This window comes from Anolis sagrei, chromosome 4 (assembly GCF_037176765.1).
Source record: "Anolis sagrei isolate rAnoSag1 chromosome 4, rAnoSag1.mat, whole genome shotgun sequence".
In the NCBI taxonomy this organism is placed as follows: domain Eukaryota; kingdom Metazoa; phylum Chordata; class Lepidosauria; order Squamata; family Dactyloidae; genus Anolis; species Anolis sagrei.
Genome location: NC_090024.1, coordinates 16,231,653 through 16,251,029, shown reverse-complemented (window position 1 = coordinate 16,251,029; position 19,377 = coordinate 16,231,653). Strand labels below are relative to the sequence as shown.

At 39.8% G+C, this 19,377-nt stretch overlaps 1 protein-coding gene across 1 annotated transcript in view; it reads right to left on the bottom strand.

Annotated features, from left to right (window-relative positions):
- Positions 1-1,053: 1,053 nt before the first annotated feature.
- The window catches only part of HHLA1 (HHLA1 neighbor of OC90), a 35,274-nt gene continuing 16,950 nt past the window's right edge, over positions 1,054-19,377 (bottom strand). The window contains exons 8-10 of the mRNA XM_060772764.2: positions 4,372-4,522; positions 2,141-2,223; positions 1,054-1,174 (exon numbers count right to left, since the gene is read on the bottom strand). Of these exons, the coding sequence (XP_060628747.2) occupies positions 1,131-1,174; positions 2,141-2,223; positions 4,372-4,522 (278 nt within the window). The 3' untranslated portion in view covers positions 1,054-1,130. The remainder of the gene's footprint in view (positions 1,175-2,140; positions 2,224-4,371; positions 4,523-19,377) is intronic.

Here is a 19,377-nt window from a genome sequence, read left to right as displayed (position 1 = left end):
TCTGGCAGGCTCTGTCCTTCTTGCATCCTCCAAGTGTCCTAGGACACTAACATTTCCTAATGTGATGAGGTTCTCAAAGTTACATGAAGACACACACATTTGAAGAGAAGACCAGATTGAATCTTATTTAAGGAGATTTTTTGCTTCTGCAGAAAATAGGACACAACTCAAGGGATGGAAGAAAGGAATGTCCAACTTAACATCAGAAGACCTTCTGAAGATGTTTGGCAATGGAATAAACTAATTCAGAATGTGATGGGCTCTCCTTTGTTGGAGAGTTTTAATCAGAGGTAACATGGCCAGCACTGAAGGGTCTTTTACTAATGAATTGATGAACTGGAATGGATATAAGATGGAAGTTGTAGTTAAAAAATAATTGGCAGGCCACATGATTCCCAATTTTAAGCCTAAACAGGATGGCTCAATGGTCCATGCCTTTTAAAGACAATTTTGTACAAAGAAGCTGTCCATATTCATGGACTGAATATGATAAACACCTTACCAATGCTACTCAATATGGTTGTTTGTGGGATGGTGCTGGACCACAAGCCACTGATTGATAGTTTTCAGATAATATATATGTTACCAGTCCCTGGCATACTTGGGGAAAAGACTGCCAGTCTATATATCAAATGGCCTCACAATCATTGTTGCATAACAATAATATCTTGCTATAACCACATACAGCTTTGACGTGAATTCTATTAAATATATGCCTGATTTTTAAAAAATGCACCAAAACAAAACAAAAAATTCCACAAAATCTTCAAGACATCCATGCAGTACAATTCTTACATTTCTGGGGTTTTGTTTTTAATTTGAATTGGCTTCAGTGCTATTTCAAACACAGCAAACAATCCATGGCTTACAAAACTAATGAACATGTGTTATCAAAAGTAATATACAAATAAATCCAAATTATTTCATTACAATACAGGTTTTTTAAAAATTTCAATTTCACGTTCTATTAGTTATAAAACTCAGTTTAAACATTGCAGGGAAGAGAAAACACTATTTTACAAGTGGAAAACGTCTTCCATATCTTTGCTCTCCTGTGTGTTGTATCATTAGGCATTCAAACCTAAGAACTGCTGCAAGCCTTCTTGTAACCAATGGCTCCTCTTGAGGTTTCAAATAGATCGACAAATGCTTGCAAGGCATTTTTGCTTCAAAGCTGAAAAGCAAAGGGGCAGATGTTAATCGATGAGTTTGCATATTAAGAAATGCCCAGTTCTGGTTTAAACTGTCCAGATTAAGGAGTATACAGTCAATCTGTTCCAGGTTTTACTTTGAACTTTAAAGGAGCTATCCAAGATTTGGAATCCTATCTCCAAAAGAGGTAAAACTGGATTCATAGCTTGAAATAACGTGACTCTACACTGTAGAATTATATGGGCCCAGAAAAGGAAGGAAACTTTGTACAACTACAGTTCCCATCGTTCCATTGCATCGAGTCATGGTAGTTACATTGCATTAATTCTACAGTATAGATGCACCCAAACATAAAGGCCACCAACCATCATGGACTTCCACAAACTATTTGATTCCACTTCCTCCCTGCTTTGCTTTGTATATATGGAAAATGTAACATTCCTGAAAATTGTTACAAGTGTCAATCATTTAGAAATAATCATGCTTTTAGTCAATGTTTGGACCATAACCCCCAGCTATAAATTCCAAAGAAGTGCCCACTTTAGGCATTTCCTAGGTCCTCCTGCATGACTTTATGAACTGGAAATTGCTTGTGCAAAAGGGTTCACTATAACTCATAGTTCGACATATCCTTGCAAAGTACTGGAACATATTCCCCATGAATATGAGGGTCAGACTGTACTCAGAGGCTGTTTGGTTCATTCCTTCCTCTGAAATAAGGCCTACAGCACCTGGTATTTGTTGACATCCTCCACCTGAATCTAGGACAGGAATTGACCCTGCTTAGTTTCTGAGATCAGACAGACTCTCATGTCTTTAGGTTATTTAGGCTTTTTAGGATTAGAATACCCCAACTAAAATAAACAAGACATAAAGTAATCATGACTAAAGATATGTTTCTTTCACTCATGTCAATCATTCTGCTTTAAGCATAGCTAAAGTCTGGGATCCAACATTTTGAAAAACTTCAAATAACACTTCTACTTACTCTTAGAATAAGCTGTTCTTTTGACTTTTTCACAAACATACATTGCATTTTTCCAGAACCAAGAATAGTTTTCAATGCAGAACCTAAAAAATATTTACCAGATAAATGGAGTGTTTCTGTATTCATGCATGTATTAACTCTTTAAAAAGTCCCATAAGCACACATCTCTTCATGGCATACATACATGGACATAAGCTTTCACTTCACTCTTGGAAAACAAGGCAGTATTTCACATTACCAAAAACACAATTCCAATAAAACCGTTTTTGCTTCTATGTCATTGCTCACAATGGTAATTTAGCTTTTATCTTTATTTTTAATCACCCTACCAATTTCAAAAGAATAGAAATGGGACTGAATTTCGTGTTTCCATTGCATGCCAGTGTGGGTGCTTCACTGGCTATTTATGGGTGGTGTGAAAGGGCCTCAAAATATTTGGGACTGCCACTCCTTTCCCTTCAGCCAGCTTGGCTAGTGGTCTTAGATCTTACAATCCCTCTTAGTTGCCTCCCCGACCAAGGTCCTTAGATTATGTTTGCTGCAGGAAGTGGGGTATGTTAGGAGAGGAAAGTAGCAATGAAAGGTAAGTGTTAAATAGCCCCTACAAATGTCTCCTCCTGTAAAGGGGTTCCCAGTTTTGTGTAATACAGTGGTTTCCAACTTGTGGTCCGTGGACACCCAGTGGTCTGGAAGAACAGAATTTATGGTCTGCGGCCTCACCATTACTACACCATTGCCTCAAAACTATGCGACAATAAGAGCGACAGGTCTTGCAAAACCCTCTTATAGTGCCGAGGCAACTGGAATGCTGGAGGGAAGAGGCTGACTATGCACGAAAGATTACTACTACCACCTCAGCTCTAGATTATTAAATATGATTTTCTGCAGGTGGCGATTACTAAGTGGCATATGTTCTGTAACAGAAACTAGAGCTGATGTGGTCTATCCAATGCAATTTTATGAATCAGCACCCCAAATAACCAAACCAAATCTAAAGTTGGCCAAAAACCGATACATAACCCTTTTGGTACCAATGTTGGAGAGTGGTCCCCTTGTCAAAGTGGTCCCTGGTCAAAGCAATGTTGGCAACCACTGGTGTAATAGAAACAATCCAGCCCCTGTGCTATACCATGGGGGCATCTAAATGCATGTGGCTTGATTTGAACTTTCTCATGCATGCCAAATATTGCTAGGATTGCTAGCACAGCCTTAGCACCATCCCACTCTAACGCCCTCCCACTCTAACACCGTCCAATCATCCCATTTTCAAACTGCTCTTAAAATGTCTCAGTTCCTCTCTCCTTCCACTTACTTGCCTCCTCTGTACTCAGTTATTGCAAACTGAGTTCAAAACTCAGAAGTTGTTCAACTGTATTGTCGAAGGCTTTGAGTGTACTGTCGAAGGCTTTCATGGCCGGAATCACTCAGTTCTTGTGGGTTTTTTCCGGGCTATATGGCCATGTTCTAGAGGCATTTCTCCTGACGTTTCGCCTGCATCTATGGCAAGCTTCTTCAGAGGTGAGCTCACCTCTGAAGAAGCTTGCCATAGATGCAGGCGAAACATCAGGAGAAATGCCTCTAGAACATGGCCATATAGCCCGAAAAAACCCACAAGAACTGTTCAACTGAGTGTTCACTCAGAGGGGAAGAAGAAGAAGAAACTTGCCTTCCTTAGAGACTCAGGTAAAAACTCACTGCAGCTGCCTTTGTTAGCTCGTGCATTCTCCCCCATCAATAATATTTGCCCATTTCACTGCATTCTGATGTTACTTTTGCCATTTATGTCCTGAATTTCATCCATAAAATGTTGATGGGTTTGTGTGTGAGAGAGATTGTCACCTTGTTCTAAATGGATACATTGCATATTGTTTTGGAGTAGATTTCTCAGGTCCCTCTGAATGGGTCAACACAGCATCCTAAGGTTACACCTTTCTCCATCACCCAATTTGGAGGGTCCCTTGTGAAGTTGTTCAGCTTGCTAAAGCTTCTACATCCAATGCACACCTGCTAAATTACATTCAGGACATTCTATTCCTCCCCTCAAAATTGTCAATTCAACCCAATTTATAATTTTGGGGATTCTTTTTAAAACTTAATTATAATGACATGAATCCACCCATACAATGAGAAAATACAGTCCTTAATTTTCTTTTTCTTCTTCTTCATCTATCTATCTATCTATCTATCTATCTATCTATCTATCTATCTGCTAGACTGGTTCTTTTATTTACCTTATAGCATCTTCTCTTGAGTAGCTTCTGTCCCTTGAACAAAGACACTGCTGATAAAATTTGCACAGCTCCATCACACAAGGGTTTATCCTCTGAACCGGGATGGATGGTGTAGTCACAGAGCTCCCTTTCTTGATTGTCTGTGGGCATCCTAGGGGAAAACATAATCCCAAAGAAGCCCGTGTGTTTGACATATTAAAAGACACTTGTGGGCACATCTAACGGTTTATTTACAAAGAAGAAACACACGCTTTCATACAAAGGGAGAAACCCCCAGAGGTCCTTCAAAGATGATGGTAGAACAACACCAAGGAATTCTGTGAGCCGATCCTTTCATGTTGCTTCTAAGCAGAAACTTGCAGAACTATGCTGTGAAAGGACTCCATAAAGGATTCCTCTAGGCTTGTTGGTGTCTGCTATGGAAGAGTGATTGCTTGACAAATCAAAATAATACATTTTGTATGTTAGAAAAAATGTCTGCTCTTTTGTGATAAAGTTGGCCACAACATTTGAGAGCAGACATACTGTTTGGGGGAAACTTTCTTCAATGTATTGTGTCCTAATGTACCTGTTTTCCAGATCCAAATTATATGTAAGAGGTACAGAGGTCTAGAAGATACATGGGAACAACAAAGCTAATGTACATTGCTCATATTATGAAATGACATAACTCATTAGAAAAGACTTACTTGATAAAGTGGAAGATTGTAGGAAAAGGGGATGGTCACAACACAAATGGATAGACTAAATCACAGAAGCCATGGCCGTGAGTGTGCAAGTCTTCAGCAGGGTATCTTGGAGACCTCTTATTCATAGAGTGGCCATAATTTAAAGTCAACTTGACTGCAAATACCAACAAACACCTCAATAAAATAGACTGTACAATTTAAGGCAAATGTAAGCTGCATCATTTTTAATGGGACTTAGTACAAACCTATTCATATGAAATTCCGATATACGTTTCATGGAGGTAAGGGAGACTTACTCATTTTGAAGTCTTAGAACTAAGTGTTGCTGAATTTTGGGACCACAGTTGCAACTTCTTTTAATGACACAGTGGAACCTCTACTTATGAGCATCCTAACTTAAGAGCATTTAGAGCTCACCCTAAGTTTTGTTTTGACATAAGAGCAGCTTTTTGAGATAAGAGCTAAAACCAGAGGGCATGCTAGTGTGAGAGTACAGGGCTTCAGGGCTTCAAGGTAGTGGCCTCACTGTCTGGTGCTCTTGTCCACTTTGAGGAAGTTTGAGTTAGTTGATTTTATTTGGTTTTTATTCCTGTTATATTTGCTTCATGAAGAGGGAAAAGGAGAGAGAGCAAGAGAGGTAGGGAGGCTGGAATGAGTACAGTGTGAAGAAAATAATGCTTCTGCCTCTTCACTTTGTGCTTTGTACTTCTTTGCCACAACTCTGTGCTTCTACCATTTTAAAGTTGAACTTTCTTTTTTATTGTTCCGTGTGAATGTACATTCATAGATTATTTGCTATTAATAAAGTGTGTTTCATGGGGTTAGAACAGATTAATAGCATTTCAATGAGAAAATTCACTTTGAGATAAGAGTGTTTTGAGTTAAGAGCTTGGTCATGGCACAAATTAAAATCTTAAATCAAGGTATCACGGTAGTGTTAAACGGACACTAGACTGACTCAATCAAAAAAGCCAAAGCCCTGATTTTGTAAGTTCTAAGTAAGTTCTTGTCTCTTGAAGGTCTCGCTTTCATAGGGTCATCAATAGTCAAACTCAATATGATGGTAAATACTAACAACAACAAATAGAATCAATGGCTATTGCTGTTTACACTGTCCTAATAATGTTGCAACCTGCAGAATGAGGCACTGAATCCCCTCCAAGTTTAAATTCAAACTTAAAAAGGAATTATCACCAAGGTGTTACCATGCACAGATCCACTACAACTAACACTGCATTGTTAAATGAATTGTAGCATGGCTCCCATAGGATACACTCTAAGACCCCATGTGAATATCTGGAAATGTGGATAATAGTGAACTCCATATTTTGACTATACTTGGGTTAGAAACATCACACTGAACCTAGAGAGACCCACAAATGCTTTTGGGAAAGGAATATTTTTAGAGTGTAGGTAAGTGAAACCAGTGATATTTCTGTACTGGATTTTGGGATAATGAGAACATAACATAACATTTAAAAAGAAAAAAAACTATAGAATGGCAATCCTTTAGGATGGGTTACATTGAATAACATTTTTCATTTATTTTTGGAAACCATCCTTAGTTACTTTGAACAGAATATTCAAGTCATGCCATTATAATAATGATACTTTATTTATAGGCTGTTCCTTTGTCATTTTTAAAGAAATTTCCTTTAAAACACAGAAATGCAGAAGCAAGTAAGATAATGAGTTACTATTTAAAGAAAGTGACCATAATGCCACTGAGATTTTGTAAAATTGGTTACATAATGAATTGTTTTTCTTTCCAGACCCTGTGTTAGAAGAGTTCCTTGCAAAGGAAGATAATAAATCATAGGCATCAGAATTTCCAATTTGTGTTGAAGGCAAGAGAGAGTGTGAAGCCACATTTTTTATGAACTCAAATGTCTGGACTGTAGTTCTTTATATATAATATTTGGCAGAAACCAGAATGTGAAAATCTCAGCTGGAATGCTCTTGGAGATTTATGCCTTTGTAAGTCAACTTGTGTATAAGACAAAGGCAGGTTGAGAGGCCAAAATTATGAGTTTTCATATGACTCATGGAAAAGTTGGTGATCCCACGGGAACCACTGAGTAAAGTTTATTTATTAGTCCACTGACCATATCAACAGTAAAAGACAAAACCAAAATAATAATAATACACAAATAGACACTAATCACTGTCCTAAAACTTCTGTAATAGTGAACTAACATATATTAAAACACAATTAAAACTTGATTAAGTTAAAAGTTAAAGATAATAAAAAAATATCATCATTAAAGTGCCAGGAGCCCCCGGTGCTGCAGTGGGTTAAACCCCTGTGCCGGCAGGACTGAAGACCGACAGGTTGCAGGTTCGAATCCAGGGAGAGGCGGATGAGCTTCCACTATCAGCTCCAGCTCTTCATGCGGGGACATGAGAGAAGCCTCCCACAAGGATGATAAAAACATCAAATCATCCCGGTGTCCCCTGAGCAACGTCCTTGCAGACGGCCAATTCTCTCACATCAGAAGCAACTTGCAGTTTCTCAAGTTGCTCCTGACACGACAAAAAAAAAATAAAGTGCCAAGGTAAAACTTCATACCACAGAAGTTAGGGATGAAGGTTAAAACACAGATCACTCTGCCTCAAGCAGATAGCTGCCACTGCTGTTTTCCCACCTAGGCATTAAAAAAGTCCAGAAGTGGCAACACAGAATTGCCACTATAGAGGAGAGAGTAAAAGAACTAGGTTGTTGTGGGTTTTTTCGGGCTATATGGCCATGTCCTAGAGGCATTTTCTCCTGACGTTTCACCTGCATCTATGGCAAGCATCCTCAGAGGTAGTGAGGTAGAGAGTAAAAGAAGTTGGAGCTTCTTTTGGGTTCTTCTGGGGCAAATAACGACCTTGTTACATTGCCACTATAATTGCTCTGTGTTGTCAGGGAGGGGGAGCATGGGGAACCTAGTGCCTCATGCCCCACATTGCTCAGCTTCTACATAAGTTGATCCCATGGGAGTAAGCCTGGATCATGTGGTTTCTCTCAATTGCTTCTAATGGCAACATGGGAAGACTCAATGACAGGCTCTTGTGTTGCTGTGGTGGTGGCGGCATGCACCAGCTCCATCCTAGTTCACCCACAGAGCCTTGCTGGCGTCGTTTGATGGGAACTAGTTGGTTCTGTGGACTACTTGGGCTAAACTGGTGTGTCCAGCCAAATTAAGCCCTTTGTGATGAGGTTGTTAAGCTCTCATCTTTTACTACTCTACTCAGAAAATAGGATGGTCCCTTTTTTGATAAGACAAAGCATACAGTACTTGCATTTTTGGGTTGATTTTTTTTACTAACATTTATAGATGCATAGATAAGTTTATCTTCAGGAATTAGAACTGGACAATTCCATAACATAGGTAGAGGGCTTCTATTGCAATATTATGCACCTGTCTGAATTTTAAGATATCTGGGGAAAACATTCCCTCAGTCCTGCAACCATCTCAAGCTCACTTGGTGAGGACTCAGAAGAGAGTGTTCCCAGTAGCTGCTCCCACCCTCTGGAACACAGGCCAAGACATTTTTATTTCAGAAAGCTTTTAATGCAAAAGCATGAGTGGTGGTACTTTATAGGTGATTTAAAAAACTTTTGCATGTTCTGAATTGACTGAAAAATGTTTTATGAAATGACTTTAATTCTCAAATTTTACTGCAAATGTTTGTAATTTACTATCTTTGAAAGACACTTTGGCTGCTCTTCTCCTGGAGCAGGAGCCAAAGTGTATATTTGTAGGAAAAACAGCAACTGACTCATGCACAGCTGAACATTAGTTCCCACAATAGTTCTGTTATACATTGGGCCTCTGAATACGGAGTGATCAATATGCATTAACAATCTGATAATCTTGCTAATTCCCTGTTACATAACTCTGCAATTCACTAACAGTGTCCTGACCCTCTTTGCTGCACAGCTAAAAATGCATGATTTTATGTTATGTAGATGATGATGTAGGATTCTGGCTGGTATATTTAGGGCTGAATTCCTCTTGGTGATTTACATTTATATAACTTAGCAAGGAGGTAGCAAATCTTCAATTCACCATAGCTTTTCACAGGCTATTGAATGACTGCTAGACAAGACTTATGACCTTATCACATGGCCCTTTTGGGTTGTACCATTTCACTGGCTTTTGCTGATGAAAGGGAAGGCATGCGGAGCGGCCCGTGGTGCCCCGTGCACCCTCCTTCCTCCCCTCATCACATCGTGGGGATGGGAAAGGGTGTGTTGGTATATCAGATGGCAGAAAGGGCAGCAATACATGTTGCCCTGCCACCCTTTCTGCTATTACACATAGATTTGGGGAGGGAACACATTGCCCTGCTGCCCTTACTGCTGTCACACATAGATTTGGGGAGGGAACTCCAATGGATCTACCCAAACAACACTTTTGTCCCCATGGTGGAGGACAAGGTGACTTTTGCGATTCACCTCCACTTTGGGAGGAAAGTGGGTGAGGTCTGCAGTGCCGCAAGTGATGGCGAATGGCAGGCCCCATCCAAGTCATGAAATAAAGTGGCTAAATGGGCATTTTTGCCCCGTGTGAAGAGGTCCTTAGTTGGAGCTTCACTCCCAATATAAATGGCCACAGATTGGTTGTAAGAATCCCCACTCAGCTATAGAAATTCATTTGGTCACCTTTGACAAGCCACATTCTCTCACCCCAGAGGAAATTCATTTGGTCACCTTTGACAAGCCACATTCTCTCACCCCAGAGGAAGGCTGTGGAAAACTCTATACAAATCACATCAAAAAAAACCAATGATAGGTTTGCCTTAGAGTCACCATAAATCAGGAACAACTTGAAGGTACACAGCAATGTCAAATAGAAGTATCAGCATAAGTTGCTTTGAGGGGTTTTGCTGTAGCCTACCACTAATGTAAAAGATTGCTAGTCTGGTCACCTCTTTGTATGTGGAATTTCTTCTTTGCCTCGGGCAGCACTTTTTTGGGCCAACTCTTGGGCAAAATGGCCACATTGGCTGAGCTTGCTTGTCATATCAAAAACCTCCTCTCTACACAAAGGCCATACTTTTCATTTGCACTGCTTTGGTGATCAATTTGAAATTCGGGCTCAACTGTACATTTTTGCAAACCCTCTTAGCTGTAATCTCTTTGGACAGAATGATTGGATTCCACTTCCCCGCTTGCCTCTCCAATGCTTTGCATTCTTTATGGCTTTGGTTATGTTACATGATAGGAGGGGTTAAGGAGGTTACTCTGAAAGTAATGAAACACTGTTGACATACACCTGAGTTGTTGGAGACTGCTTTTGAATTTAATATAAAATGGCATTTGCTGATGGCAGCAGAAATAAAGCTTCTGTCTCTTCAAAGAGATAGACAAAAATATTTTAACAGCTAGCAACAATAGTGGCTGGTGCCTTCCATCTGGGTGGTGTGTGTGTGAGTTCCACTCTGCATTTTAGTTCAAACTTTAAAGGGGTTATCTAAGATGCCTTGAATAGCTCCTGAACTAAATGCTAGAGTGGGTTCATTATCCCACTGACATGAAAACCAGAAATGGGCCACCGGATAGCAACAGAAGTGTCCCTAAGTTATCGATTTTTCTTGATAACACTGTAACTTCCTCAACAGAGTGAAGTATACAATGTTGGACAAGTCCTTTCCATTTAAATTACCTACAATAAAGATAAAAGAGTGAGTAAGCTGAAAATCCGGGAACAAAATGATATGGAAAATTAGAGGTATCCTAGGACATGTCTACACTTACCCGATTAATTGAGGATAAATCACACTAGAGTTGTCTCAAGGCAAACCAATATAATACCAGGAGCCCTTTGGCCATCAGGAAGATCTGCTGGGTTAAGGGTACATTGGAGCTCCTGTTGAGATGCTGACGAAGAAGCTACCTTCCAGATGACATCCTATTTCCCGGAGGCATCGCTGTGCACCCTGGTGTGACCTCACCAGAATCAATGTTGTTTCTGCAAGGGTGCTGCTTGTGGCCAGCAATGCAGTGGTGGGTCTTTTAGACATATGGACAATGGATTGGACCACAACCCTCCCAATCCACCTGTCCACTTTTCCAAAACAATGGGATCCAAAAGTTCCCTGAAGTTCTGGAGTTAATTATATTTTCCTGCATTAATGTTGCGTTAATGGTTAGATGCAGAACTTTCTGAAAAATCTATCTGTGGATTAGACTATCCACAGCAGTTGAGAGTTTTGTTCACTTCATTTTGGTCAAGTAGACACAGCCCTACATGCATCATTACATCAGAATTAGCACCAGAACTATTGACATTGGTGTCCATGGCGCAGGTACAACAGCCACAATAAAAGCTGTAAGGGTAGGCCCTATGTCCCTTGAAATAAACAGATTGCTAGATCTTCAGGTTTCTCCTTCCCTAAGTTTTCTCCTACCACTTACATTCTTTCACAGTAGCAATTCAATGCCAGTTTGTTAGACAGAAAGCAACTAGTCTCTTGTTGTTTAATGGGTTCAAAATGGCTTCATAGTTTTTTAACATAGTGGATACTACAAGGGAAAAATGCTTCCGGAAAAACAACAACAACAAAAGAAATGGGTTTCATTTGTTTTAATATGAATCAACTGAAGAAATGTTATAAATACAATTCAAAAATAAGTGGAAAAACAGCTTTTGGATTACAACTCTCCCAATATCCCAGTGGCCATGTTGGCCTTGGGAGTCTGGCAGTTGGAGTCCAAAAAGTCACTGGCATGAGTTGTGAAGGAACCATATTGTATCCTCTGGTCCTGGAAAATAAAACTCAAATGGCAGCTGGCACAGTGGGTTTTTGTTCTGTCCTAGTGAATGATTTGGATCTTGGAGAAATCCTTTTCTTGGGAGAAATGGTCCAAGTGGAGTGTTCCCTTTCTTGAAACTCTTGAGACGCTTCTCCTGTAGCAAAAGGAAGAACCCTGGTGCTTTGTGATATGGGTAACTAAATGCTTGGTCCTTTCTCTGACCCACCATTTCATTACACCCACACAGAGGAGCCAGATATAAACAGATCATTACCCAACAATCTTGAAAGGGAAGATGATGTTCTGGGAAGCTGAGAATGGCTACAAACACTTTGTCCCTTCTTCCAGGGACAACAGGCTCATTCTTCTCTGACTCTCCAGTCTATGTCATCTGTCTGGAATTAAATAATCATGTTCCAGTAAATAAGCTAAGGTACCTTTAAATTGAAGAAAGCCAACAGAAAATAAAGACAAGGTAAAATAAAGAATGCTTTACCTGCCACTGTCATTTCCAGACATGGAAGGGGACATCTTTTCCACCAATGGTTTTATTCCTGAGACTCAAGACCAGCCTCCTACTTCCAGGGGGAGGGTTAGAGATATTATTTTATGTGCAGCATACTGAAAGCCTAAAAGGGCAGTTCCTTATCAACCACTTTCCTGAAGACATGGTGTTTGTATTTATCATGTATTTACTGTAGTACGACCTCTGTATTAGCAGGGGATACATTCCTGCACTTTGTGATGCAGGTCAAGACAGGAGTGGGAGACAGACCCAAGCTCACTGAGAAAATTTGGCTCTCTCAAGTCCCAATCCAGCACTGTAACCAGCATACCATGCTCCCTATAACCCAGGTTCCCAGACTCTCCTCTCATCCCCACTTCCAAACATTTTAACATGAAAACGCAATTTAATGGAACAGAAAGGCTCCAAGACCAATACTTCAGCTCTGCAATAAATTTCAGGCATCTTCTGTCCAAGTTTTCCCTCTTTACATTGTTTTCAAACCAAGCAGTGCATGCTCCCGGTTTCATTTGTGAAAGCCTGGTAACTACCAAACTACCCCTCTTGAAAACTGGCCTTCACATTCAAGGGATTTCTTTCTTTTGGGAGTACAGAGAAAGGTTTCTGTCCAGTGTCTCCGGTCTTTCTGTTCCTAGCCCTCCTTCACATGCCTCCTGAGTGCATAGATTTCCTGTGTTCAGTTCAGCAGGATACTCTGAAAGAGAATTGTTTCCTGGTATTCACCTGAACATAGGTAGTGTATGATTGGCAACCACATACTAAACTCACAATCAAATGTACATGAGTATAATTCCCCCCGAACTTGCCACACAACATAGTATGGGTTGAAGAGCCATAGTGGTAGTGCCAATATTCCCGTAGCCATCCTACTACCTCCTTATAGCACTAATATCTACAGGCAAATTCCTGAATTGCTGACTTCTTATGTCATTCCACACTTCTGTTAGTAGCCATTTTGGTAGTCTATGTCTGGATTCAGCACTTTGCCTTCCTTCATTTTGAAACTGCACAAGTTTACAGATAAACATTATGAAAACAAAAAATAATGACCACAGGTGGCTTTCAGAACTTTTAAGTAGTTGATGAGGGCACTCAATGCCTTGGCTCAATCATTAATCAGAATAGAGACTGCAGGCAAGTCATCAGAAGACATAAAGCCAGCTATGAAAAAACTAAAACAGATCCTGAGGTGCAAAGATATATTGTTGAATACTGAAGTTTTGATCCTCCATGACATTGTATTTTCCATCTCTATGTATGGTTGTGAAAGCATGACAGAGGAGAAAACTGATAGGAAAAAAAATCAGCTCATCTGAACTATGATGGTGGAGAAACGTTCTATGGATACCGTAGACTGCTAAAACAAACAAATCAAGCCTGAATTCTTCCTGGAAGCCAAAATAATGAAAAAGACTATTATATTTTGGCCATATCATAAGATATGACTCACTAGAAAAGACAATAATGTTTGATAAACATATAAAGCAATTGGGAAAAAAGAAGACCACATTCCAGGTGGATAAACTTAATCAAGGAAGCTAGTCTCAGAACTTGAACCAGATTTTATGACGGGGTCATTTATGGGGTCTCCATAAGTCAACGTTGACTTGACAAAAGTTAAGAACAATTCATGTCTGGTGGCATTCTGCAAGTGTGCCAACCTGATATTACTAAATGTGGTGACAGTGACATTCCATAACCTGAGACAAGGAAGAAGTAAGAAAAAGTATGGCTTAAATGTTGCATATGGCCTAAGGGTTTTTCCCCATAGGGGCTTCCAGAGTCCTCCAGATTTCCATTTCTTTTTAGCAAAAATTATATTTTCCAACTACTGGGGTATATTTGCTAAAAGGTCTCTCACTACATGCACTCACAATAACAATAACACCTATTGGCATTTAATGAATCTGAAAATGTCACCTTCTTACAATCTGAAATCTTTAGAAATTATATTTATCCCATCCTTCTGCACCAGTGTGCTTTTAGTGTGTCCAAAATATAAACATAGTTTTTGAGTATTGCTCTTAATATTTCTTGTTGCATGCCTTCAAATTGTTTCCATATTGTGTCCCTAAGACAAACACATCATGGGATTTTCTTACCAAGCTTTATTTAGAGAATGTTTGCCATTGCCTTCCTCTGAGGCTGGGAAAGTGTGATCTGCCCAAGCTTACCCAGTAAGCTTCCATGCACAAATGGGGATTTTGCCTGGGTAACAGCCACTGCAATGGATGACATCTATTCTCTGTGATTAAGAAGAATGTCCCGTCATGCGATTGATCCCTGATGTAATAAGAAATTGCTACTTCTGCTTGTAAAACCAGAGATTGCTCGAAGGGGTGTGCAGATGTGAGTAGGAATGGCCATGAATTGCTTCCCCCCATTGATCACAGCAAACCTGCCTGATTGGAGATTTAAGGGATCAGACCAGCAGTCACTGCACAATACCACAACTACAACACTTATGCATTCATAATTGTCATTAGTATTTGGCCAAAGTATTCACCCATACATCCATTTTGTGGCACTTGGTTTTTTGGTCAGATGGTGAGATGTCCTTCCTCAGCGAAGTGAACATTGGCTGCTATTCTTTCTCTCTCTCTCAAAAGATGCACCTCCATAGTCAAATTAATGCAGTTTGACACCACTTGAACTGCCATGGCTCAGTGTTATGGGGTCCTGGGAGTTGTAGTTTGGTTAGGCATCAACACTCTTTGACCAACAATGCTATACAGACTTCTAAAGTTACAATCCTCAGACATTCATACTATAGCATTGAGCATAGAATCATAGAATCATAGAATGATAGAATCAAAGAGTTGGAAGAGACCTCATGGGCCATCCAGTCCAACCCCCTGACAAGAAGCAGGAATATTGCATTTAAATCACCCCTGACAGATGGCCATCCAGCCTCTGTTTAAACGCTTCCAAAGAAGGAGCCTCCACCACACTCCGGGGCAGAGAGTTCCACTGCTGAATGGCTCTCACAGTCAGGAAGTTCTTCCTCATGTTCAGATGGAATCTCCTTTCTTTTAGTTTGAAGCCATTGTTGCACGTCCTAGTCTCCAGGGAAGCAGAAAACAAGCTTGCTCCCTCCTCCTTGTGGCTTCCTCTCACATATTTATACATGGCTATCATATCTCCTCTCAGCCTTCTCTTCTTCATACTAAGCATGCCCAGCTCCTTAAGCTGCTCCTAATAGGGCTTGTTCTCCAGACCTCCAACAATGGAAGTTCAAGTGGTCTAAAAACTACAGATGCATCCAAATACACCTAAGAACATCTACTAACACACATGATCTGACTGCTTTCCATTAACTTTCTGTGTTGCATCATACCACATTTACTCAAAGTGCATACTTGTTTCCTATTTTTTTGCATCCTGTTTCCCTCACTGGCAATCCAATTTCAGAACTATTAAAAGTAGCACAACTTTGATGTAAATTGTTAGGAATTACTATAGCTTTTAACAAATATTCTTCAAGCCAATTAAGGTTCAGGGTGAAAAGATTTCCTTTTTTGTGCTGTTTGTTGAGGTGCTGTGGTCCACTACTACATGATGGATTGGACCATGAGCCATTTCCCAGCCAAATCCATGGAGAATTGAAAGCAAGCTTGTCTTCTGCTCCTGTATGCTGTTATTTCCATTATGCAACTGAGAAACCCTGAAGCACAAATTTACTTCAAGTAAGCTGAGTTTTGCAGCCTAGGGCTAATTCATTGAAGTTGATGAATTGGCTCCAGGACTAGAAGTTTGATGCCTTTTTAATAGTCCCAAACCGTCATAAAGGCAAGTACATAAACGAACATAAGCATTTGGATATATCTAATGGTAAGAAAAGATACAGCATATTCCAGAGCATCGAAAAAGGAAAATTAAGGATTGCAGTTCCTGGACTCTTTATAACCAACATAAGCAGTTTCCAAGTTCTGGAGTAACCACAGTAAATAGATGTATAGGATGTACAGGAACACACACATACACACAAAGTGAACAAAGTTCATGACAGCTACTTAGATATGAACCGCAGGCACTTTTTATAGTAACAACTATAAGTATAGAACCAGAGTACTTACTGGAATGCACCTTCAGTAACATGCCAGGCCTTTGTGGGGATGTAGGCAATACAGGTAAATGTATATTTCCTGCCACTGAAACAAAGAACAGAACATAAACGGTCATAAGATCAAAAGGGAATGCATTGTGTTACACATGCTTTAGAGGAGGAGAGACAGAGATACAGACAGTCAATTATGCACATGGTGTTTGTTTATATTTTATATATCGAACACTGTCCCCATCCTAAATATCTCAGTTTCAGCTTAGATCGAACACTAAGATTTTGGAAATGCTGTAAGAACACCAAGCACAAAGTAGCTGCATGAAATAACATCCTGCAGAAACTTACTGGCAGCGCATGGGGTGCAGACCCAAAATTAATAAGAATACCAGCTCTAGTCTTGTCTTACTCAACTGCTGAGTATGCCTGCACAAGTCTGCCCACATGAAGCAGGTGAATATAGCATTGAACAAACCATGTTGAACAAGTTAAACATGAGCCAACAATGTGATGTGGCGGCAAAAAAAGCCAATGGGATTTTGGCCTGCATCAATAGGAGCATAGTGTCTAGATCTAGGGAAGTAATTGTACCCCTCTATTCCGCTTTGGTTAGACCACATCTGGAATATTGTGTCCAATTCTGGCCACCACAATTCAAGAGAGATATTGACAAGCTGGAATGTGTCCAGAGGAGGGCGACAAAAATTATCAAGGGTCTGGAGAACAAGCCCTATGAGGAGCGGCTTAAGGAGCTGGGCATGTTTAGCCTGAAGAAGAGAAGGCTGAGAGGAGATATGATAGCCATGTATAAATATGTGAGAGGAAGCCACAAGGAGGAGGGAGCAAGCTTGTTTTCTGCTTCCCTGGAGACTCCTAGAAGAATCCTTTATCTTGTGCAATTGTGGAACAGAACAAATAACTCTGCACCTGTACGCTTGCCCACAATGCCCTGCCTCATGTACAGAGGAAGAATTGTTTAAAGCTACAGATAATGTGGTCGCTGTTGCCCAGTTTTGGTTAAAAATTATTTAGCTTCTTGTGTTCCCTCTATTTTATCTGTTTTATACTTATTTTAATTACACAATGTTTTTGACATGAAATAAAATAAATAAATATTTTAAAACTTCTTCATTGTTTGGAGGATATTGGAATCCTTGAAAAAACTTTGTAAGCTTTTGACTTTTTTAACTTCCTGCACAGAAACGTATACATTTTAATGTATTTTTTCTTAATTTGCCCTTTTAGCTGCACAGGTTATCAATGTACAAACATTTCTCCATTGTTGTAAATGTAATTGTACACACACACACAACTGTGCACATTATAGTCATTACAATTTTAAAATATGTTTGGGGGCTATTGTAATCCTTGAAAAAATGTATGCTTTACCAATGTGCAGATGCTCAAGGTGATGTGTAAATTTTCTCACAAGAAGTTTTGAAAGAAGCCATGCAACTACACTATTTTCATTGAGAACGTGAAATATTGAGAATGTGAACTTTATAGCTGTGTTTCTCAGACTGTGTTCCTCAAGGTGTTTCAGACTTCAGCTCTCAGAAATCCCAGCCAGCTTAACAGCTGTTAGGAATTGTGAGAGCTGAAGTTCAAAACATCTGGAGGAGCACAGTTTGAGAAATTCTGCTCTATAGATTTCTGCACATAAACTACATGCTCCATCACAAATTTGTTATTTTGAGGCTAGCTTTTGCCTCATCTGTTAAACATATAAAAGGAAAAGTCAGAATTTAAAGCACGAATATTCCAAAATTACTCATTCTCTCCACCAGCAACATTGCGCATTCTCTCTGCTTCAATGGAATGTGCAAATAATTTGATGATATCCTGAAAATCATGCCTAGCCCCATTTCCTTCTTCCTCAGACACCAAAGCAATGTCGTAGAACAGCAAGCATCTGAGGATTTCTCAGAGGACGAGGGGGATGTTGGGTTTCAAAATGAGGAGTCTGTGTGTGATCAGAGAGAATTGCAGGCAGATGTGGCCGAGGTAGAGGAGGCCAATGCTTAGCATTCCAGTACTGGTTCCCAAGCAACAGAGGACAGTGAAAGTGCTTGGGCCGATGGGAAGCTAGATTGGGCCTGAGAATGGGAGTAAAAAACAGACAAACTAGATATTCTCACAGAATATGTAGTGAGAAACCTTGAAGTCTAGGTGTGTTCGGCATGATGTCATGGGTGCCTGGATGGGCTTAAATTAAGCAGTCTGGCTTCAAGCCTCTCAGAAGCGACAACATTGCTAAAGAATGATTATCCTGTCTCTGCTCTCAAGTTCATGATTCAACTTTCTTGATCTGGCTCATGTCTTTGTTCCTGTAAGGGTATGCCTTGGAAGAAGCTCCTGTTTTGGGGTTTATGGATTTAAGTTTGATACTGGATTCTGGTTCTCTTGGGATTGCTGCTATTTTGTATTTCCTATTTTTAATTTACTGCTATTTTGTATTTTCTATTCTATAGACCCTTTTGGAAATGCCCTTATTTCGTTTTGGACCTGCTTTCCTTAATAAACATTTCTAGATAGTATTACTGAATTCTGGCGTGGTGCTGGGTGAAAAGGTGTTTCAGTGCTAGAGTGCAACATGCAAAATGATCTCACCTGTCTGCTTTTGACGAGGGGATTTGGTGGTTTTTAAAGGGTCCAGCCGTGTCAAGAGTGTATAGGTTCCCACTGCAAGATTGAAAACAGAAATACATCAATATCTTTAATTATCCAGAAATTAAGAATGACTTTTTATAGCACAAAGAGGTTTGCAGAAAAATGTTTTATAGGTTCCTCAACCAAGTTGAATGTGAGGTCAGATGACTCATCTACACCCAGGAATAGATGTTCTAAATATTTGTTTTGTTTTTATGTCTTCTTTGGGTTTTCTTTCTCTTTTGGCCAACTACCAGTAAAGGGATAATGCTATCTAAATAACCATGCTATTTCAAGGACTTCCTAAGCACCTTCTCATTAGTGAGAAATTGATTTC